General features: G+C 42.3%; 1 protein-coding gene and 1 long non-coding RNA gene across 2 annotated transcripts in view; one reads left to right on the forward strand and one right to left on the reverse strand.

Moving 5' to 3' along the window:
- Nucleotides 1–2,049: 2,049 nt before the first annotated feature.
- Nucleotides 2,050–3,178, reverse strand: LOC143415213 (uncharacterized). The gene is made up of 2 exons (XR_013095853.1): nt 2,882–3,178; nt 2,050–2,297 (listed from the first exon to the last, which is right to left on the reverse strand). It is a non-coding gene; the product is annotated as an uncharacterized LOC143415213 (long non-coding RNA).
- A 570-nt stretch (nt 3,179–3,748) lies between these two features.
- The window catches only part of acbd6 (acyl-CoA binding domain containing 6), a 29,562-nt gene continuing 8,722 nt past the window's right edge, over nt 3,749–24,588 (forward strand). The window contains exons 1-6 of the mRNA XM_004555094.5: nt 3,749–4,239; nt 4,441–4,505; nt 4,942–5,038; nt 11,223–11,296; nt 14,539–14,644; nt 17,345–17,434. Coding sequence (XP_004555151.1) covers nt 3,961–4,239; nt 4,441–4,505; nt 4,942–5,038; nt 11,223–11,296; nt 14,539–14,644; nt 17,345–17,434 — 711 coding nt within the window. The 5' untranslated portion in view covers nt 3,749–3,960. The remainder of the gene's footprint in view (nt 4,240–4,440; nt 4,506–4,941; nt 5,039–11,222; nt 11,297–14,538; nt 14,645–17,344; nt 17,435–24,588) is intronic.

Genomic DNA, 24,588 nt, shown 5'->3' on the forward strand with positions numbered 1-24,588 from the left:
AATATGGCAGAAAGTCACGTAGACAACAAATTATACGCACTTTGATGCTTAATGTAAGCTGCTTGTAGCTTTCGGTCTAAAAACAGGTTCACAAGAACACGAAAACAGGCTACCACTAGCTTTGTAAAAATATCCTCATTAATACTGTTAATATACTGGGAAGTTCCCCGTGTTTACCGCATATGAAGTAGAACAGAAACAGAAAGATACGAACCAGAAATAATTCGGAAGTTGAGCTTTTTCTCAAAGAGGAAAAAAACGTTTAATTTAATAGAAACGTTATTGACTTAAGCTTAGGCTACTCGATTACTGAATCCATTTTCGTCCTGGTGAACGTGATGAGCGACATCATGTACTTGGGATAAAAAGTGCCAAACGCAAAAATAAAACATCTTTGTGTTAATAGCACCATCTGCTGGACACGATATGTTAATACATTGTTTTCACAAAGCTGAATGTTGTGGCAGGTGTCGCAAACATTCAGGTTGATTAATATGTGCTGCAGTAGAGTCCAAGTAGAATTAAAACATTTATAAAAAATGTGGTGGACAGAAAATCGTCGTTAAAAAGTTTTAAATTGAGGCCTTTAAAGGGTTTTTCTGCCCGAACGAATGTGAATGGAGTTTGTTTTAGAACTTAGATTTGATGCTATTTATTTATCCATAACTATTGTTGCAATTCATTACTGCTCTTTTTTAAACTTGGTCTTTTTAAACTGTATTGCTTATTGCACTGTAGAGGCTGGTGAGAAACCGTATTTCGTTTCAGGCTGAGTAACACCAGAGCAAATGTCAATAAACTTCTTGAGTCTTAAAATTAAGCTATTACCTTCTTGTCTGTAGTTATCCTCATTTTAGGATAATGAGAGTCCCTTATAAAACAGAACCCATCGCATGCACACATATCACACTAAAATGTTCTACCAGGAAATGTCTGTGATGGAGTATACAGTGAATGGACGGGCTGTCCAATCCTTGTATTTTTCTTCCAAGTTTCCAGACCCTCATTTTTAGCCACTTTGTTACTAACAGTCTGCCACAAAAACGCAATTTGTTCTATTTGTTTTAGGGGAACTTGTGAAAAATGTCTAAGCTCACACAGTTTGATGGATATCTGGACTCAGACTGGACTAGGTACCAACAAGGTGATTCCTAAAAACGTTGCATATCTCAGCATGGTGAGCAGCATGCTTTTTGTTTTGTTTTTTAAGGAGGAAGAAAAAACGGAGGAAACTGGACAAATATTGGACAATAAGTGGCAAGAAGGGGAAAAAGTCCAGGAAAGACCTGACACGGTACCTGATAGAAACATTTGGCCCTGCAGCTGAAGGACCATTAGAAATGATCTGTGTAATAGCGGCTGCCAAAAAGACAACGAGGAAAGGCTGAGGTGTGTCTTATTATTACTTAAGAACTAGGAAATAAACTCGACTAGACATCTTGTCAAATGAAACTGCGAAAACAAAAAGTACCATCCCATTTTGATCCACCTTGCCATACCACCTGGAAAGCATCTGAGCAACTGGCTTCATTTGTTAGCATGACAATGACCCCAACCTCACTGCTAATGCAGCAAAAGCATATCTGGACAGAAAAACATGGACTGGCCTTCAACATTATTGAAGCAGCGTGACAGAGAAGAGAACAACAGGCAGCCAACATCCAAAGAAGAGCTTTGAATGTCCTTCAAGAAGCCCTGAGAACTATTGCTGAAGACTCCTTACACAGCAAATCCAGCATGTCCAAATTAACACTGTCGGATTTGATTTCAACACTATTAAAGTGTCTATATGGGTCCACACCAGAGAGTGTTAATTTAACTCTTTTTGGAGAGTTGGTACGTTAACTCTGATTTAGTGTTAAACACCAAATCTGTCTGGAGTTGATAATTTAACACTTGGTGTTAAGAGTTTATATATTAACTCTCAAAGAGTATTTTAGTTTAACCACGTAAGAGTTATCTTCTAATTCACTCTAAAAAGCGGGAATTTTACTGTTCTGAACTTCTAGAAATTTCTTTTGGAAATAAACATTTACTAAAAAGACGCAATGGTTTTTGAAAAACATTTATTCTGAACTGTGCACCACAATTTCAAAACATTTTCTGAAAGACGTAACAGTATACATGTTCTCACTTTCATTAGAATTTTGTTTATCAAAAGGTCTGACATGGTAAATGCAAATAACAGCATCTCATCACTTATTTCTTCAATACAATATGCATGTCCTTCATTCATCCCTTTGTGGAACTTCAACGCACTTCTGCTCTCCCCCATATTCCATCTTCACAAGCATATCCTGTGCGGAGATTGAATAAAAATTAGTTGACACTAATTAATGGCACAAATAATCCAGTAAACAATTGCAGCACAGTAAAAAAAAAAAAAGGAATCCTCTTTGAGCCATTACTTGTGTAAAGTATTTTCCCAAAAGACAAGGACACAGGCAACAGGTAATACTGAACTAAATGTAAAACCTCAACCTTTTTCATTTTTACCTAAACTGTGTGCACAAAACTCTGGAGGGATCTATGCTAACGTAGAATCCAGTCAGGACGTCAGCTACTGCTGTTTGCTCGTTTTTTTTTTTATGGGCGATCGTTTTCAGGCTTCAAGTAGCACCATTATACCAACATTTCACATTCTAGACATTGTTTTAGGTGTATTTGACCAAAAGTTTGACTGAAAATTCACATGCAAGCTTTTTTCAAGGCTGTGGTATTTGCCCGCAAACAATACCTTTCAGCTAGCTAAAACAGAATATTATGCTATCAGCGAGCAACATGGCTAATGCCTTTCACACAGCTTTGTCTCAACTCCAAAGAGCCACAGAAGTAAAAGCTCATAATAATAATTGAAACAATCTTTGAAAACATGACTTACCAAGCATGGCAAACAACTCAAATATGTAGAGCAAAATGTTCTGAAACGGCTTCACTTCAGCTTCGATTGGAGCCGTGCTGGGGGCGGAGTCTGTGAATTTACTCTGTTGGTGTCATAGCCCCTGTAGGAGTTCAGAGTTAAGAGGTCAGGAGTTAATGTTTCCATTGTAACACCTCCAGATTTGACAGAGAAACACTCATTTTTAACACTCGATTTTAACTACTATCATTTTACACCTCAGAGTTACATTAAAAGAATGTGACTCTGCTTAGAGTAAAATTAACTCTACTTTTGCAAGAAGACTATTAACACCAAAACATTTAACACTTTTGAATTTGCTGTGTACAGACAGGACGAGAAAGCTTACTACAGAGATTTCGGGCTATGAGGAATAACTGTGTTCAAAACAAATATTGACTTTCAAAGTCATTAGAATGGAACAGACTTTGTTTTTGCCTTATAGGCTTTATTTTGATTTATCTTTGCAGATTTGTTTAATCAGTTGTTGTGCCCATTTCCAATTTTCCAGCAGAATATAAAGAAATGGCTGTACTTTACGTAGTTTTTTATTTTTATTTGAGGAGATTTCAAGAAACATTTTTCCACCCAAAGTATCAACAAACCCACTGCAAGCTACTTTAGCGCTTAAGTTAGCCAGCTAATATATATTATTCGGTGTCCGCTGACCTACGATAACGTGACATGTACACAGCAACCAGAAAAAAACTCAAACATTTTATTTTCATTTAGACAATATTTAGTTTTTGTTTAATCATTCATAACAAATATACAGAAAAGCGCGTGTTCGCGTCTTTACTCGCACCAGAGTCGGAACCTTTCTTACTAACAGCGATTTTTTACCGGCGCTTTTAAATTGACAGTACCAGCCACGGACCAACGGCAGAAAGAGATCCGACTGTTGCGGATTTGCTACGATAACGGATTAAAATCCAAGTCTTTGCTGAAACACTTTGCAGACATAATATAAATAACAGGCAGCTGCTCTCCGTACGCTTCTCCGCGTTTCTCACGGAGATCCGCGGCTCCCGTCGTTTGAGACGCTATAAACAATAATAACAATGGCTTCTGGTTCGCCGTCGTCCTCTCCGGACACCGCGACGGGCTCAGGTACGGATCCAGCCCGGCCCGACACAGGAGAGCCCCTCGGTGGAGCAGGCTCGGACTCGGATTCGGACTTGGGTTTGAGTAAATTTGACTGCAGCGCCATGGAGGTGGGGGACCGGCTGGAGGGAGAAGAGCTGGAGCGCGAGTTCGAGTCTGCCGCCGACCGCGTAAAAGACTTGATACAGACGGCCAGCAGGGACCAGCTGCTGTACCTGTACGCTCGCTATAAACAGGTGATTGTACGATTAATGTCACTGTGCGTGTGTCGGCCACACTCGAGCCTTCAAGTAGTTGCACCACGCTGCTTTAGACGGGACACCCCCCACACGCCATGAATCTCAGCATTTACGTGACTCCTCTGGTATTTAATCGAGTCAGGCTCACAACTGCAGGCGACATTAAATCAGATATGTAATGTGATTTTGTATCTATAGGTCAAAGTGGGGAAGTGCAATACACCAAAACCTGGTTTCTTTGACTTTGAAGGACAAAGAAAATGGTAAGTAGCCCAGATTTCACTTTGCACATATTTTAAAGCCTCATAGGTCAAGTAAGTCAATTCAATTCACTTTTACTTAAATGGCACCAGTCGCCTCATTGTAAGGCAAAGAACCTTCAATAATAAAAAGAAAAGTCCAACAATCAGACGACCCCCTACGAACGAGCACTTGGCAACACTGGAAAGGAAAAAGTCCCTGTTAAACAGGAACCTCTGGCAGAACCAGGCTCAGGGATCCACGTTCAGATGCTTGATGAAGAAAAATGTTTCTGCTACTTAAAATAAACCACTATTCACAAACAGCCCATCCGCTTGCAAAGTATTAAAATGATTCCCCCAAAGTCAGTGAATCTAATATTTCTATTTTCATGTTTTAGTTCACGGCGTGTGAAAAGCTTTAACAGTGATTACTTTGGTAATTGTGATATCATAACAGGCAAGCCTGGAAGCAGCTTGGAGACATGGATCAGGAACAAGCAATGCAAGAGTATATTTCCTGTGTCAACATCTTAGACCCTGAAGGCAGCACGAAGGTAATTCCTGAGAATTTATTTTTAATCCACATTTTGCTTCTAAACCGATGCAGAGGTGGGTTAATGTTGTGACTGTTGTGGAGGGTCACACCAGTAAGTTTATAAAGAGATCAAATGAACATTTTTATTACAATGGATCTTATGATAACATAGATTATAAAACATTAATTATACATTTATAACAGTTCGTTTGCTTTCAGCTCAGCCTTTACTGCAACAGTTTTCTTTGTAGTAATAATTTGATTTTATGGAAGATGGTCCTTTAGTAGAGAATGTTGAATGTCAGTGTTGCCATTCATCATGCTCCTTATGACTTTTATGGTCTTGTTTTTGAATATATGTAGAAAGAGTTTCTGGTTCTCGTCACTTTACACATTTTCTGGTTATAGACTAATGTCTGTAATTTCTCAGTCATCCAGGTCACGGTAGTCTGAAGTGTTTGAAAAGAAGGCAACTGAACTCTTTGCTTCTTGAAGATGTTTCCCCTCCCATCCAAGAGGCTTCTTCTGTTCTAAAACAAGAGATTTGAGAGTTTCAGGTGTCTGACCTCTAGACGAGGCTGCACTCTTGGAGGTAGTGATCCCGTGAGCCCAGGTGTGGAAAAAAAAGGCGTGGGTCATTGTCACCAGGGGTCAGTCACAGTGGACATAGATGGGCTCCTTTCTCAAATAATCTGTGAAAAATCTGAACATTGGCATCATTGAAGAGCGTCCTTTCCCCTTCAAGAGAAGGTGGACAGCTGCGTCTTGTCCTTATGAGGCGGCTTTCTTGTTGTGCCATGCGTCTGTGGAGTGTTGTTTCTCTTATGGTCCGAGCACTCCTCACATGGTACACTACGCTGTTTAGCTTGTGTTCGGGGGTGAACCAGGTTTGTCTGAGGGTGTTGCTGGATCAGAAGTGCACTGTGATGTTTATGCATAGAGAAAATTCCGAGTTACCACATAAGGAACGACAGTGTCATTCTGTTTCTTCCTGGTTCTTGTCAATTTCTGACCTTATACACCTGATAACAAATTCTGGAAATGTACATGAACTAAAACAGACCTTTAAAGGTAAGATGTCTGAAATTAGGCCAAAAAGGATGACAGATATAGAACAGAACCATCTGTGAAGTACCCAGTGTTCACCAGGAGGTGTCACTGTCACATTGTCATTTTGTTGAAACCGTGTTGCTGCTCATTTTCTGCACATTTAGAAAGAAAAATGAAAATTTTGCGCAGGTTTCCTCAGTGGCTGATATTTTGGAATAGTAATTATTTAAATGTTCATATTAAGGCTGTTGGGATGTGCTAATTTGTATAGTGACTGTTTACATCTCTACACACTCTTTTCTTAGCTGTGCCATAAACAGGTTGCTCTTTGGGACAACATTAGGTTTCAACACCAACCTTGGATGGTTTGCAGTAATGGAGTATAATCGTCATACTGATAAAACACTTATTTTTATACTTTGTTTTATAGATCATCTAAAAGTTGGAATGATAAAGTTTGTAGCAGCAGTGAGTGAGCACCAGTGTCACAGTTTAGTCACAAAGGGAAGTGTTTACACTCTCTGATAATCTATTAAAGTCACTGTTAGATATTGATATCTACAGATATATTACATATCTTCTTTTAACAACAGTGTGTAAACATCTGCAAACTGAGGAGACCGGCTGCTGGACTTTAGGGAGAGGACGTTGTCCCATTCTTTCGTTCTGTTTGTTTGTTCGTTTGCTTTTTGGCTTCTTTTTTTTTTTTAAACAGTTCAGCAGTGAAGAGTGGACTAGAAAAAGGGGGAGAGCGAGCAGGGGAAGACTCTCAGCAAAGGGTCCCAGGTTGTGGTTGAAAGGCGTCTGCTCAGCTGGTGCACTTTGTCTCACTCGTGTCTGATATAAGATTCTAGCTGCTCAGCGGTCCTGGGTCTTTGTCATATTCTTCATCTCATGAAGCTCCAAATGTTTTCAGTTTGGGAAACATCTTGACTATAGGCAGGCCTCTTCAGCACCTGGACTCTTCTTAGATCAGCATCATCTTCCAGAAATACGCACGGCCGTCCCTGAAAGAAGCTCATCTGGATGGGAGCTTCTAGATGAGCTTCTTTCAGCCTTTCCAGATGTTCAAAGCACTCATCAGTACTGAAATTCTGAAACGATCATGTTCCAGAGGCACAAATGCCCCCGTTACAATCACAGATGCAGGATTTTGGTCCTGCTCCTCTTTAGTCCAGAGGACAGCGTGTTCATGTTTTCCATAAAGTTTTGATCAATCTCACCACAAAACAGTTTTACACTTTGTTTCAGACAATTTTAAATGACCTTTGGCCCGGAGAAGACGGCTGGATCATGTTCACATGTTCTTCGTATGATAGAGCTCTGACCTGCGTTTGTGGATGACATGGTGAACATTTTAGTTCTTTTTTTTTTTTTTTTTTTTTTCCTTTTTTTTTTTTTCTTAAATGACATCAGAAACAGCAGTATGCGACATTACGTGATGGCAGAGCTTCAGTTCATCCTTTGTCATTTTTTTTTTTTTTTTTTTTTTTAATAAATAGGACAGGGGGAGTGAATGAGAGAGAGAAGGGGAGAGAAAGAAAGAAAACCAAAGGGGAGAAGAGACGGTGAGAAGGGGGGGGAAGAGAGACAAAAAAAAAAAAAAACAAAAAACTCCTGGGTCACCTGTATGGAGAAAAAAAACAAACAAACAAACAAACAAACAAAAACAAACAGAGGAGACAGCAAACAACAAAGAGCAACATAATAATAGAGAAAACAAAGCACCATACCATCACAATAAACTAGCTAGTCATAGATATCAGTATTTACTAAGTAATAAACGATATTGTGCAGCACGCAAGATAGACAGCGCACAGTGTGCTTTGAGGCAGCAGCCAAGAAAGCTTTAGTCCGCGTCTGTGAATACCCATGTGTGCATACCTGTGTGGATCAGCATGCTTGCATTCCAAAGGTTTCTCCATGTAATGATCTGCTAGGGAGTGTGGGGGGGCCACAGCCCCGTCCTCCAGGGTGTGAAGCGGGTATGGAGGAGATCAAAACTCCAGACATCCAGAGGCCCCCAGAACACAAGAGACCATGGAAGACCAACATTTTAGTTCTGTAACTGTTCATGAGCCCATGCAGTGACTTTAATGACAGACTCGTGCACCTGAAGGTCACAGGCATGCAATAAAATGTTCCTCCAGCTGTTTCTTTTAAATACTGCTCACTTTTCCAGTCTTATGTTGCACTCCTCAAACTCTGAGACATGTTACTGCCATCTGATTCAAAATGAGCTCTTATTTTACACAAAATAGACGAATGTCTCAGTTTAAAAATGTCAATGTTTTCTATATTGGATTGTGACTAAAATATATGTTTGAGACTTGCAGATCGTTGATTCTGTTCTCATTTACACCGCATCATGACTCTGGTTTGCCGTGTTCGTGATACACAGAGCACATGTGAACATGAGAGCGTGCACTCTTTACTCAGAGGGATGGGCACACAGTCACATATGCACAGCTACAACTTGGCTGCAAAGCAAAGGAACACTGAAACATTCATTTTTAAAGGCAGTCTGTGCTTCTTGCTCTTTTCCCCCCATTTCCTCTCCCAGTCTTCCACTCACTTTGTTGCCCCCCACCCCCATCCATTCATTTGTGTCTCCCAAATAGCATCACTGTCAACCACGTATCCCATCCTGACACGTTTCTCTTCCACCAAGCTGTGGGGCAATACTCGCTGACTCTGCCCTAAGCCACACAATACCAGGGGTGGGCCCAGCAAAAGCACCGCTACCCTGCCTGTAAAGAACCTGATTCTATTAGTGTTAACAAAGCGCCATAGCATGGCAGCAGCTATTCTTTTGGAAGCACAGTTAAATGGTGTAAGTAGAAGTGCATAGACAGAGAAGCAGGGGAGAGAATAATAGCCACAGTTTGACCTCTGTTCCTGTCTCAATTGTTGAGCAGACACTGCCTTTATATTGCATTATACTGCAGAGGAGCAGGGCCAGTGCATCAGCGAATATTCCGAGTTTCTGAAGTGAATTAGGTTGTCCCAAAAGTGCACGCACGGTTTTGCTTCGCTTGTCATGTTCTCCCCACTCTGCCTATTTTCTGAAATCAGATTTGTGTGGGCTCTTTTGTGAGTCAAGGTTGGCCCACAAAGAATAGTCTGGGTAATAAAGTCTTGGCTGAGCTGAATGTAATGTGGGATCACATGAAAACAGAAGATTAACAATAGTCACAAAATTAAGACATGATGCATTTAAAACTATTGCACATTTTGTTGGCCATTTATTAGCAGTGAGGTCATGTCTGAAGCCCCCAAAGAGTCGTTTCAGATTTACACCATCTGAACTGTTTGCCAGCTTTAGTTTCTCAAAGATTAGAGGTAGGAGCCTGCTTTATAGAGAATCGATGGGCCCATCCCGCTGTCACTGGAGAAGAAACCCAAGGCTGGTAAACTAAGCTAGAGAAGGCTGGGTGCTTGGCAAAAGCTCTGACTGCACAACAGGTTTTTTTTGGAGGTTTATTGCCCCCCAAACAACATTTCTGTTGTTTTAAAAACACATTTGGGTCAGTTTTGTTGGACTTAGTGTGACCTTATGGCAACAATAGTAACTTATTGGTATTCCTATCAGGGTGTCTGTAGCTCAGGACGCTGAGGAGCTCATCTATCAATTGGAAGGTTGATGGTGAGATTCCTGGATGCTCCAGTGTGCATGCCAAAGTATCCTTGGGAAAGATGCTGAACCCCAAGTTGCCCCAAGTCTCCGACGCATCCAATGCGATGGTTTGATGATACTGGCCTGCAGACATACTCATCAAAAGTCTTACTCAGTGGCTGTCCCTTCCTTTGGGTTTCCACAAAGACGTCAGCAAGCATGGCAGCTTCAGCGGCTGTTTTAGGATTAGAACATTCCTAACTATTGTTCCTTAATTACTTCACTGCACTCTTTCACTTTTAGGCTGAATCCATTTCCCCACACAACTCCTTTACCCTCCCAGAAAGCTCCCCGAGGTTCTAATCAGGATAAATATGAAGGAAACTGAAAATGAAAGTTGATAAACATTCATATGAACTGAGGCACATTGGGGCCTTAACATTATAGGTAGACGAATGAGGCAGAAGAACCAGTCTGAATGTGATCATGTCCAGGCAGCTGCAATTCTCCCAAAGGTAACAAGGAAATGCTCAATACCATCTTCAGTTTATGTTTGTAATATTGGCTCAGAAGAGTTACTGACCTGACTCTGAAGTTAACTTCTGGTGGGATGTAGCTGGACCTGTGACGGTGATCTCCGTCATCAGGAGCTTCCAGTGGGTCTGGGTCGGTCGACGTGCAAGTCTGCATTTCAGTGTTGCTGCTACATGCTGTCCCATGAAGGTTTGCAAGCTCCCAGCCAGTTCCTTCAGTTTTATCTCTTTGATATCTTCTCCCTCATCATCAGCCATATTAGAAGCTCAGGTCTCCACATGCTTTTCACTAGCTGTGTGATCCTCACCTATTCTAGTCTCATATCTCCACAGTGCAAGTCTCAGAAGAAGTACAGGAAGGGAGTCAAAGTTAGAAAGAAAAAACTGGTTTGTTGAAAAAGGCCTGTGTCCTGAGGTGACTGATCCCACCGCTGCTACCATACCTGAGGAACTGAGCTGGTTAAGCGTTGGGCTTTAATAATCACAAACAAACCAAACACTGAGCTGAGAGACAGCAGCTGGCTCATCAGCACAATTTAGACACGTGGGGAGAACAAACTCTGACACACTATCTAATATCAAAAAGCACAACAAAGAGTTAGTTTAATAGTTTAAATAACAGAAACCCCCCCCCGCCCCCTCCATGTGGCAACACTTGGTATGTCCCAATCAACATGTTCCAAAACACCTGTATTTAATTGGCTACTTTTCACAGCAGCTGTTTGGTACCAGCAGATCTCTGCCGCTGAACAGACCACCATCACTGGTAAAACAAGCAAAAAAGAAGTCAATTAAGATTTGTTGTAAATATGTAAGCACACCAATGATAACTAAATGTCCTTCAGCAATACCAAATAAATGAGTGTGATGTAGGTGGTTAAATATGTGTTTGTGTATGTGCACCAAATATGCATGCTCTGGGTTTACTGCATTTATTGTTGTGTGGCTTCAGCCAGCACGTGTGGCCTTCACTGTTGATGTTGCATTTCTCACTGTTGTTACAGGAAAGACGAGGAGCGGAAAGGAGAACAGGCTTCGGTGCAGCAGTCAGTTCCCTATACCAAGAAGAGATGATCAGGTATCTGCATATCTCAGAAATGAAATCTACTGACATCCTAACACAAGCTTGAACAGACTCATCTTTTTCCTCCAATTGTGAATCGCCGCTTATTTAATGCTCAGGTCGGTCTAAGTCTGGCATTGTTGATGCAGTATTTGATTATATTCAACAGACCATAACTGCAGTTCAGGCCCAGAGACGTCATCCAGTTCTGATTTATGTTAATGAAACACATTCTCCATTTACTCTTGCCTGGCAGACCTGCTCAAGCTTAAAAAGCTCATCCTCATTTCAATGAAAAAGAGCTCTATTGGAGATGAAAATGAGATGTGTGATTCCTGCAGGTTTTCATCATAAATGGCTGCATGTGATTAGTATGCACGGTCTTGGGAAGAGGCGGGCTCCCCTTTTTAATTATGGATTTATTTTTTTCATTTTTTTGCGTCGGGGTGGGGGTGATGAAGACGACCTGGGTACAGCAGAGCGAGGAGGGTGAAGCAGGGTTCCCAGAACAGCGCTCCTCTTGGTGATATCCAATAGCAACGATGCCTCCCGTGGGAACCAGGAAGGCAAAAATCTGCACACTTGTGCACGCCTAAACATACAGTCTTCACTATACGTTGCTGCAGGTTTTCATCCAGGTCCTTGCACAACCTGCCAGAACTGTCACACTCACTGCTCTGCTGCATTTCAATTTCCTTGTGCTCACACAGAAACACGCGGATCCTCTCCATACTAAACAGCTAAGCACCTGTTAACCAGACAGTTAATTGCATTGCTCGCTGCTCATCTCGACTTTGGAGCGCGTGTGTGTTTGTAGACGTGTGTGGAGCGTGCATCGACAAAAGCAGGATTGATTAGCGATATCCCTGGACTACTGAGCTGATCACTGTGTGATTGAGGAGCCTTTGAATGCTACACTTGTAATTCTCTCCCCCACCCTGAAAAAGGATTGGGATAAACAATGGAGGCTTTGTTGTCCGAACGCTCTGCTGGAAGCCGAAGCTGAGTTATTCGAGTTTCTCATACTTCCGTGGAACTCGGCCTCGTCGACGGGATCGACCAGGGCCCTGCAGGGAATGTGGTGACAGATTGTGTAGGTGTATGTGTGTGTTTGTTTGATGAATGGTGTGGCCATGGTGTTGATCAGTGAAGCTCAGGCCAGGTAGATGAGTGTTCTCCACCACTGTGACCAGTTTAGCCTGATGGATGAAGGACATATCTGCCAGTACACCAGACTGGACACACACATGTGAGCACGTAACACTCTTACACACAAACACAAAACCATTGGTACCCCAGTGATGACAGAGTAGCCTGTGACCTTCCCAGCATGCTTTGCGGCGCTGTTGATGTCATGTCGTTTATAGGACCCACATTAATCATTAGTGTGTGTGTGTGTGTGTGTGTGTTTTCAGTGTTAATGGAAAGGATCAAAACGAAAAATTGTGTGCTTTCCTTCCTTCGTGAGCTTTTTTATTTACATTTTTAATAACCCCAATCTAACCCTTTAGCGATCTGCATGCGCACATGCAGGGTTCGCTTGTGCTTTATATATGTCAAGCAAGCCCCGTCGACCATCGACGAAAGACTGATGAGTCGCCCTATTGATTAGTTGCCGGGGGAGACGGATGGTGGCCACACATCAGGGACATTTGGGGTCAGCGTGGCCATCAGACAAGGAAGTAGGTGGAGCCCAGCTTGGTGTCTCATGAATAAACATAGCAGTGGTAATCAGGGCTATGCAAATGAATGTGCTCATACATAACCTGTCTGTGATAAAAGTGTAATGAGTTATTCATAATTCACCAAAGGCTGATGAGAAGAGGGAGGTGATGGGAGGCAAGGGCACGAGAAAGGGAGGAAGAAAAGGAAGTGCAGAGGAGCATTAAAGAGCAAACTGCAGATACAACTTCCTTTGTGTTTTGCTGTGTCGGAGTGGGAACGAACTCGAAGCGTAGATTGTGTTGATGGCAAGTGAGATTTATCTCCCTGATGTTTGCTGTGCAGGATCTTTAGTGTGTGCTGGATCTCTGGTATCAAGATTGTGATACTGTGGCTGTTTTCATACATTAACTGCAGCCTGGAATTTTAGGACGCCACAGAGGAGAGCACACATGTCAGAATCAGTCTGATTGGATGCTAAACGGTCTTTAGCTGCCCGATTTCATGGTAAAACGTGCGAAACCTGTCCGATAGTGAGGATGCTCAAAGAGAGGAGCTTTGTTTGCTAGGGTTGTCCTGTTTCCTGTGTGGTCGGTCCAGGCAGCTGCCTCGTTCTTTAAAACACTGAGCTCGTCATCTCCTCTGTGCCAAATGTGACAACTTTGAACGTAAAAATTGTTTCTGACACTCAAGTTGCTTTTGTGCTTGAATTCAACCAAATCTGCTTCACATTTCTAACAGAAGACTGCTTTGGTTGTATAAGACGATACCTGACTGGGTCTAACTCGGAGGCAGCTGTAGCTCAGGAGGTACAGCAGGTGAAATGTCCCAAAATGCCGTGTGTGTGCGCGCTCTGGGACTTTTGAGGCCCAGTGCAGCAGAGCACGCTGGCGTCGGAAACAGGAAGTGGGGGATTTGCCTTGGGGATGACTGACTGTGTGGGAGCGGTAAAGCGGCAGGTTTGCAGGGTTTCCTGTCGAACAATAGAGCACTAAATTGAATTAATCTGAATGGCCGGCATGGGCAGAGGAAAGGGAAGGCGTAAAGCTCTAAATGAGATTTTGCCCCTTCTCTCCCCCTCACCCAACGTCCCTCCTCCACCACTGCACCCTCTTCTCTCCCAGCATGCACTCCTGTCCCCAATGCCAAGAGGTGATTAGAGACACAGAGAGATAATTAGAGGTGGGATGGCTCTGTGTGCATGTGTCATACGCCGGTGCTCCCGAGGGATCTGGGACGCGTGGCTGCTGCTTTTCTATGAGAGATGTTATCTGTTACGTCTGTGGTTGCTTCACTATGCTAGCTGCTACCATTACCACTAATGTGACAACGTGTTGCTTGTGTGGTGTACCTGCACTTTCCATTTTGAAGGACCGCATGATGAGCTACACAATCTGCTAATAAAAAGCTTTTTGCCCATGGACATAGTTTCAGTTCAATCTTCCCAAAAAATGAATGGATTTTGGTTTGTGGTGCTAAAGGGCAACATTTGTTTCCAGAAACCTGCCGAAATCTCAGTTAAAGTAAAACCATATTAATAATTATAAATATTATGGTAACTGATAGCTGTTCATTTCCCCCCCCCATGTTCTCAGGGAAGAGGATAAGAACATCTTTGACTACTGCAGAGACAATAACATCGAATACATCACCAACGCCATCACCTCCCAGAACGTGGACGTCAATATACGGGATGAAGAGGTATCTGCAAAGCTCAGTCACACTCCACTGGTTGCATGATTGACTTGACAAAGTGTTACTTGACAGAACTGTAGTTTTCATACATAATGCAGGAGGACAGGCCTATAGTAGCAAATTAAAATCAGAGTCAGGAAGAACTTCATTGTATGGCTGACGTGTCTGTTGAATCTGCAACAGCTGCATGGCTCTGACCCCTTGTGTGGGAGGGGAAGGTAAAAGCGATCAGACCCGTATCATGAAAAATACAGGTCACCGGGGGAACAGCTCATGCAGCTCACGCAGCCGTCGTTACATAATGGTTTCAGTGATCTGTGGCCACACGCGGGAATCGCTGCTCTGACTGAAATGCGTAAATTGTATGAGCGGCTATTAGCATCAGGAGGTGTTTTCTGGATTGACCCTGAACTCCATTCATCTGTCCTTGATTGGTTAGCATCCAGGCCAAATGGCTCACTCCCAGCCTCTTTCATCACAGCCGCTATGCAGATAAACAGGCAGTCGGCTGGTGAGTTCACAGTCAAAGGCCAGATGGCTGAAGGACCTCAGTGAGAATGCTTTGTGTCCCCAGCCATTGTTGGCCTCTTAGCTGTAATTCAGCTTGCTGGACAGGAGAGGGCAGTAGTGAAGTTTTCTATTGGCGAGCAGCGATCATTTGCATCTGTGGCTCAGAGACAGAAAGGCGGTCTTCCCAGCACTCACTGTTTGGGGCAGTGATCAAATACCCACCTGTGTTACACATTTCTAGTAGCAACCAACAAACAAAAGCTCTGCCTTAGAGCTCAGACTCTAAGGCAGAGAAATTTAAAAATGCATTAGAATGTGTGAGGCGAGCTCATCCTGTCAGCTGTTGGGACATGAATGTTCTCCCTTTCTGATAAAATTCAGTGAAAATTTATTACTAGATAGAAAAATGCCCCCCTAGTTTTTATTTATGTAACGCGTTCAGATCATAGTTGAACCAAACCAACTGACAACTATTTACGGTTTGGATGAATAAATGGCGATTACCCCAACAGATCACATGTGGTGTTTGTGCTTCAGTTCTGATCCAGAATATCTGTAGATGTAGAGCGGACTGCATTAAGAATGGCTTTGAATATAATAAAAAAGCTCCATATTTAAAAGCTGCATCTGTGAACGTATTATAGTCGTGTTTATATAAAATAGGAAGTTTTTTTTTTTTTTCATCCAGCAGTATTTATCTAAATTACAGTTGAGTCTGAGTCAGCATGTCGGGAATTGGAGAACTTTTTATGTGGCAACGGGGAGCTGAGAATGTAATTTATAGTTAGATTTTCACCACATTAAGAGGTAGTGTTACATTTGGAGATACTTGTAGTGTGAGCATGCTTCAGAGCATGTTTGAGTGGACAAAAGCTCTACTCTGCTCTCAACAAATAACCAGCGTACAGCATATTTGTCTTCTAGGAAACACTAAAGGCTCCTTCACAATCTCTGCAGCTGAATCTCAATATCTTGTGTAGCTCTGTGTTAACTGCTGGGACGGTGGGGTAAATGTTTTGGATACTGTGGTTTGTGTACTCAAATATGCAATAGGTGTTTATTGGGACTAAGAGGATAAAAGAACCTTTTAACCTTTTGTTCCTTTGCTAATGTCTTTTATTTTTTGCAGAGGTGCACTTACAGTCTCCACACTGGTCAGGAATTTAACCCACTTTGACCTATCAGAGCAGAGCGCCAGCACAAAAGCGGGTTACCTTCTTCAATAGTAATATATTAGCCATGTTCAAAGGTATCGCTTTGAGGTTTCTGGGGAAAAAGTAATGAAATTTAAAATTTAATTGTGTTTTGTTTTTTTGTTGATGGTAATTTTGACTTTTGGCCACAATTTAACTCAAATATTCATATTGTGATTATGACAGAACTTAAATATCCATAAATATCCAGTGCTGCCATGATGATCTGCACAAATACTCCTATGGAGTTGCAGAGTTTGTGTGATGTCCCACTGGAACCTGCACACTTTGGTCTTCAGTGAAAATGTGGGCAACAGTCAGCAGAAGCACACCTGAGAGCGGGAGAGAGAGGCCAACTTATTGGTATTCCAGCCCAGCTTACAAGTATCCATTTTAACATGCAGCCATGGTGATCAATATAATTTAAGCAACAGAATTGGACTTGGAGAGTTAGCTTTACCTAATTGGCCTCACTGAAAAATGAGGTTGTGTGGTTTTATTAGAGCAGGATCTTGGACCTAAGGAGAGGATGGTGCATGAGTGTGAGAAAGGGAGGGAGAGAAGGGAGGCTACTCATGTTTTGTGCACAGCGTCGCATCAATCAACCTTTGCAGCATTCTGCAATTTGCCTTGAAGTCTTTGGACTTTGCTTCAGCTGCGTAAAAGTTTGTGCATATAAGTGTTTGTATGAGGCCAGAGTCCACATGTCTCATCACTTTATACTCGGCTCATTATGGACCGGTCCAAAGGCTCTGATTTCTGAATGGGCATTCATAACCTTTTGTAAAGCTCGATTGGCTTTTTTTTTTTTTTTTTTTTTTCTTTGAGGTAGAGAAGGAGGAGAGGTGACGAGGTGTCTTTGTATCAAGCCTGCTTGATTTGGTCTGACCAGACACGACACTGAGAGCGTCACGCTAGTTTAAACACATCTTGGCTTTGGAAGTTTGGTCATCCCTGCATGGCTTTGATGTTATCGTACACCAATTATTTCTTATTTTTGCAGGGCCGGGCTCTCCTGCACTGGGCCTGTGACAGAGGCCACAAGGAGATGGTGTCTTTATTACTACAGCACAAAGCAGAAATCAACATTCAGGCGAGTAACACTCTTCCTTTATGTATTCTAAAGAAAGTGTCTTGATAGTAAAAATCTCCTTCAAAGTCAAATGCTGCCTAAACATCACCACAGTTACTATGTGATGTGAGAATTCTACTTCACGCTCAAGTTCTGAATCTTTGTGATCATTTAATATTAGACTAGTCTTCATGCCATCATCATCATCATCATCATCACAGGAGTCATTTTAACATTAAAGAAATGAAACCTGAGTTATTGACAATAATAAAGCTTGGTTAGCAAACGCACTGCGGGAGGTTTATTAAACAGCTCTGCAGAAACTGCAGGATGACCTCAGATCTAATGCATTTCTATGTTGACTTGTACACAACATGTGGTCATAATGTAGAGAATTTGACATTGTGTGGGATGAGGGCATGGCTACTCGTTTGTACATGGACAAGTAAACTAAAAGAAAATGGTGACATCTCCTGCATCCCCACTCCCCTCTTTCTTTTTCTCTCCATCCTTTTCAGAAGGTCACCTTTAATTCACTTTGTGCCACAGACAAATCCCTCAGGGTTTTAGCAGACTGAGTTAGCTGGTAGCTAGCCTAGTGTTTAGGCTCCCTGAGGTTTAGTAGCATCCAGGAGGCTTTAGCTTTGGTAAGCTGGCTCAGCTGCACATCGGAGAAATTACTCCTGTTCCCCTGCACGGCGGCATGACACAGTGCAGTGCAACTGAGGTTTTAACTGTAAGGACGAATCAATTGGAAGTAATCAGGCAAATTGTTTTACGTTGCACAACCCACATAATCAGGACATTTCACAAATGACTTTCTCTTTTGTGGTCATGCGTGGCTCTTTTGTTTCGAATGCTCGCAGGGAGGTGGTAGATTTGTGTCAAATGGCTCATAAAAGACTTAACAGCAGGATAACTGCAAAACACTTCACTGATGATTTACTGCATATCAGGATAATGACAGCAGAAGAGGATTGATGTATAGATGGAAGCTTGTTTTTTATAAATAAAACAGTCATGTATCCATCTTTAAAATAATACATCTAAGTGAGAAGACGCTTCAGCAGTCAAACTGGGGAAACCTCAATCTCTGCCCAGGTCGTCCTAATGGATCGGCTAAATTTGGGCACGCTGAATTTATTTCATGTTTTATTTGTTTCCTTCTTCCTCCTGAATCAAACGGAATGAAGATGGCGTTAGTGAATGACTCAAAGTGATCACATTCAGTCTTTAAAATCTACTTTGTGGAAAGATGGGTATAGAAACAAACACATATTTCAGAGGCAGGATGTTGTATCTCGGCACAATCGCAAACTCGCCTGAATTCATGTATTCAGGCCACCGGGAATGTTCCACCTGCTCGCCTCTCAGGTACTGCAGCACGTCTGTGCAGGAGGCTGAATATTAAGAAACTGGACCTCAGTGTCAGAGCTGCTGGAAGCAAATTTATGAGGTGACAAAGAGGTGGCTCAGAGAAAATATAGTCGGCTAAATCATGCCACTGTGTTGCAATGCCAAATTATCTCACTTTGTGAAGCTTACAGAATAATATGCCTCCCATTAGAACATGCTGGAACATCCTTTTGTTAGTTGGTCGTGGGCTTTACTCAGGAGGGGAGAAAGTAAGGGAATGATTTTTGTTGCACTGAGGTAATATGGAAAACGTAACAAGTAGTTTTAATGGTTCATTTTTGCTTTGTTTTGGGTGTTTTTAATACAAAAGAAATGTGAGAGGTTGTTCACGAGGGGCAACGGAGGCATGTTTGGGTTGTTTGTAGCCTATTAGTGCGCCCAGTAATCTTTCTCGACCTCTACCAACTGCCGAGCAACCAGTAAATAAAGATCAAACATGATTTATGCTTAATTTGTTGATTAAAAAAGGGGAGGGGGGCTTGGAGTTAAAAACAAAAGTATTATCATTTGCTTGGCAGAAGAGGGGAAATCGTTTGAAATTAATCAACTGATTGTTTTAGTGAATTGTTCCCAAACCCTGGTAACCTGCATTAAGGGCTCGTTTGATAGTTAATCCAGGATCAAGGCAGGGAGGGACCACAATAGGTAGCTGTCTGTGTTTGAATACACAGATCTGCCACCTGCTAACTGTAGATCAGGTTATGGTGCAGTAAAACCCGCTGCTCCTCCTCCACAGCATCCCTCGACTAATACACCCAGAGCAAGTGGAGCAAGCGAGACCAACTGGTGGCAAAACAAATGCATTTTAATAGGAGAAATTAAGACTTTAATATAAATACTAAGGTGGTAAATAAGTATTTAGCAAATTGCAGTTTAGGACTTTCATTACATCCCAACAGTGGGATAAATTGATCTAAACAGGAGAAAATTCATTGTAAATTTGTTTAACCTCCGAAGTCTTTCATGGCAGCATTTTTAATTTCTCTTTGCATTTGGGCTGAGTGGGACCTGATGAATGTAAAAACAACCACGAAGAATCAGAGTAAATCTGTGCGTTTGATTTTTGTTTCTGAGGAAAAAGATCCACACATGAGGACATTCGCTTTAAATTTCGATAGAACAGTGGCAGCATGATGTCCTAAGTGGGTATCAGGCCCAAAATTTAGTATTTTGTTCTAGACAACCCAAAATGTGAGGTCCACATATGTGGACGCAGGTCCTTGGAGGTTAAATATAATTAGTATTACAAATACCTGAATTATGCTTTGATAAAAACTGGAATCAATCATTTTTTGTCAATTAAAGAACATATTACCAATCTGGAAAGCTAGCGGCGAGTCTGCTGACTTAACCCTTTGTGGATTAGTTGTTCAGAGACGTCCTGCCCGGTGCATTGGTCTCTAAATGTAAAATAAATAAAAAGCAAACTGTAGCCATGAGGTCTGGGATTGCAGTTCCCTCTTTTGGTCAACCAAAGTCTGCTCAAAGAACACGTGAATACCAGAAAGTCTCCATAGTCAACAATCTTGTCCCTTACTAAAATATTTTATTTCATTTGCAGATTTGATTATATGCCAACTGATTTGACTTTCTTACTCCATGGGGAGAAAGGGAAAAATGGTCCTACGTGATCTTGGTTCTAAAATTGATACTTGCCAGTTGTAGGTGTTAAAATAGTCTTTTGATGAAATTCATAACACACTTTGCTAAATAAAAGAGAATAAAAGTACTTCTACAGCTGCTGCGTATGAATACACGTTTAAACACAAACGCACAAGCTTTGTCAAAAGAAATCATTCTGAGCACAGGCTGGTTTAACATTTCAGTCAGCCGACTGGTTTGTATTTTAAAAGGTTCAACAGAAATCATCAGTAACCGTTCACTGTTTTACCACAACACTGTTCTCTCAATAATATTACCTCATTGATTCAGTTTGGTTCCTTCAGTTTTAATCTGGAAAAAATAAATCAAAGCAAGACAAACAAGTTTCAGATATTCAGTTACATTGTTCCCAATCAAGACTTTGGTAATTCTTCTTTTTGTTCACTTTGAAGTTTGGGAATTTGTCCCACACGGCCCCACGTGTGGTCATTCGCTGTCCAGATGCTGTAATCTCAAACCCACGGCTAAGCCTCATCGCCCACACAGACAACTTTTGTTTTTTTAGGTGGAAATCCCAAACACTTTAATCTTCCCAGCAACCCTTTGGGTTGCTACGGAAACACATTTATAAAAGGTGTACTCAGTCGTGGAGGAGGAGTTAAGAAGGTACGGCTTAGGTCCAGACTAGCAGGAATGGTCGGGGTAGACTTTCACAATGTCGGCCTTAGACTGGGATTACTAAGAGCGTAGGTGACACAGGGAGGATTAGTTTAACAAAGAGGACAGACAGGTGACATGCAGGTGAACCCAACGGGCCCTCAATGCGCAACAGGAAGTGAGCATTAAGTTTAGGTGATGGGAGGAAAAATGCAGCCAAAGTTTTAAGCACCATGACTGCATCTCGCATTCTTTCACTTGCTTTTTGCCTGTCCCTCTGCCTCTCTTTTCCCCTCGCCTCATCACTCTCCCCTCCCACCCAGCCAATGCCACCATCCCCTTCACTCCATCCCTCTCTGCCTCCGCCTCTACTTTATATTAAAACAACATGATCCATGAGGCAGCGAGGGCGACTCGCAGCACCGCTAATTCTAATTAAACCAGCGTGGTAGCGTGGCCACGGCAGGGCCCAAGCACTCCCAGTCTATCAGTCTATCGGATAGAAATTCATAACTTAATTGAGGTCAGAGCCTTGAGCCAGCAGAACAAAAGTCTTCAGCCAGGACCAGCGAGATCAATAGTAATAAATATCTGACTGGGTGGCCTACAATTGGTGGCTGGAGTGCACACAAGTCGCATGCACGCAGCCTGCACGTGGGACCTGCAGATGTCTCGTGTGAGAGAAGTTTGGCCTTTGAGACGTTTTATTTTATTTACCTTTTATCTAACTTTTTTTATATTCCAAGAACTGGGCAGAGCATGCCGCTCGTGTAAAACTGGAAAGGGCACACTGTGGCTTCAAGTCTGTATAGCTGATTTGTAATGACATGGTCTCTCCAAGGATGCATTGATTTGATATTGTAGTGAGTGGAGTGGGTGGACTTAAACTGAGGTGGATGTTGATTTATTTATTGAGGCCAAACGGTGAATTTGTCTCCATGGGACACCTCGACTTTGCTGAATGTCTGGGCCACAGGCCACACTACACTGCTCATCTCCTGTCAGTTCATAAATGCCCCAACTGGAAAAAACCAAATGTGTAGTTATGTCATGCATCTTTGTTAAGCCAGTGTAATCTTAACTAATCCACACACCCAGCTTTAATAAGCCTGTCTTAACAGACAGGTGAAGGGCCCTGATGCAGATGATATTCGGGTCGTAATGTAGACGTGCTTCTGCAAATACACAAGGGTCCATTAGCCTGTAGCCAAATATTCACTCATGCTTCGGAGATCCTCAGTTATGACAGTAACCTAAAGCTTTGTCAAAAAAGTGAAAATGATAATGCAACGAAAATGAGTCAGTTATTTATTTATACACACCCACACACAATGCCAAATGTTGGCACTGCGTTGGAGTAAATCCACAGGTTGAAGGCTTCAAAACTAGTTGCAACTGATGTGTTCATTACGAGATTATTCCAGTTATTTCTTTTCTCCCCTGTACCTCCCAAAACCTACTGCATTTATCACTCATCTTTTAGTGTTCATAATTTTTCCTTCATAAATTCTCTAACATAATTTTCCGAAGCCGTCCAGTTGCCTAGATTTGAGTCTGTACCCGGTCCCTGATCTAAACTGTTTTGAATTTAAAGAGCGAATGCATTTTACGTAACCTGCAAAGTCTCACTTTTGAGGAGGTGGACCCCAGAACATCGGCCTTTTACACTTTATTCTAATAAGTTTATAGGAGTAGTGACAAAGATCTACAAAATCCAGGAAAAAGTCATTTTGCTTCTTGGTTTAATAATCCTGACTTGCTGTGGATGTGCTGCATGTTTAATTAATTTAAAAATATAAAAGGTCAAAATGGAGCATAAATAAAAATTACAGTGCTTACTGAGAAGTGCATGACTGCTTTTTCTTCACAATAGAAATATTTTTGGTTTGTGCCAATTCCCTGCTTCACAAATCAAGCGGCACATCTGAAAAACATTTAATTTGAATTTTTCACTAAAGCACATCAAACCTGCATCAATATTAAATCTCCCACTGAATTAGCAAAAACATAAACCTCCTTATGGATGTGGTGCCGCTCTACAGCAGCAGAGTCATCTGCTGTGGTGTCGGCTGCTCGTGTGATCAAAGCGGCGAATGCGCTCACACACGCCATGGCGGGCTGATTGAAATTCTATGGTGGAGGTATTATTACACGTTTGTGTCCCTCCCCTTTCCCAGCACTGCCTCCTATAACTAATGGCTCAGTCAGCCCAGTCATAACAAATATCCAGCAATATTTGTCATAATTGTGTGCGCGCGTGTGCATGCGTTTCTGTGCATATAATTGTGCAACCTATCCTCCAGAATGTATAGGATAATTAAGAAAATGCACCAAGGTGGGAAAGGTAAGGAGAGGAAAAAATATATGGAATGAAAATGGATAACACAATAAGGTGAAGGCAGAAAGTGGGCAGAGTAAACAAAGATGCGAGATGGACACTAGTGAGGTCTGATAATGTGATGCAACACTGACCTGTTGGAGGGTTCGCCATACTGCCAATATTTGTCTTGCACATTACTGAGTGTATTGGGCTGTTTTTGGCAAAGTCGCAGTTCAGTCAGCATGATTGCTCGAGGGCACCACTATACAGTATTTTCAGTGTAGCAGAACTTCCAAGTATTTGTATTGCTGGATAAGACAAAATGGAAATGCTTAGTTGGGTTTGGGCTGCAGCACAATGATGGTATGTTTAGACTGGATGCACTGAACTTGACCTTTAATGGGACACCAGCACCCAGGTTTATCAGATCTGCTAAAGACTTCCACTGTTGCCATGGTTCTCAGCTGGAAAACGGGGGGGGATTGCCAACTCTGGGTCAGGGACAAGTTGTTGCCCCAAGTGGAGGAGTTAAAATATCTCAGATCTTTTTTTCCCAACAATCTGATGGGGCAGACTGGGGCTGCATCTGCAACACGGGCGTTGTACTGGTCAGCTGTAGTGAAGAAAGCTGAGTGTAAAAGCAGAGCTGTTGACTTTACTGGTCTGTCTGCATCCCTACCCTCGCCTGTGGCCTCTGTCTTAGAGAGAGGGCGGAGAGTCTGAGTAGGACGACTAGTTGGCGAGGTGTTCCAGGCACATAACACAGGGAGGAGGACTCGAGGTAAACCCGGGACACACTCTGTCCTGGGAACGCCTCTGCGGTTTCCCCCTCCCGAGTGAGCTGGGGGAGGTGGCTGGGGAAAGGAAGGTCTGGGCTGCTTAGGCTGCTGCCCCCACAACCTGACCCTGGATGAGTGGATGCATTACTGCTGGGGTTTTTTCTTTCCCTATAGCCCTGATTATGAAGATATAAATATGACTCTGGGATGTTACTCAAGTGTTGTCTTTTTGTGCATAAAGTAAATCCACGATGTCCTTTTACCATAATTAACTAAACTCACACATGTTAGCCATTTTCAAGCCAGCCTGAACCGCAGCACGGCTCTGTAAAGGATGCACACAGGGCATCGTTTCCCGTCACACAGCACTTGTCATCTTAGCAGTCACGCAGTAACCTGGT

This window comes from Maylandia zebra, linkage group LG23, assembly GCF_041146795.1.
Source record: "Maylandia zebra isolate NMK-2024a linkage group LG23, Mzebra_GT3a, whole genome shotgun sequence".
NCBI classification, from domain to species: domain Eukaryota; kingdom Metazoa; phylum Chordata; class Actinopteri; order Cichliformes; family Cichlidae; genus Maylandia; species Maylandia zebra.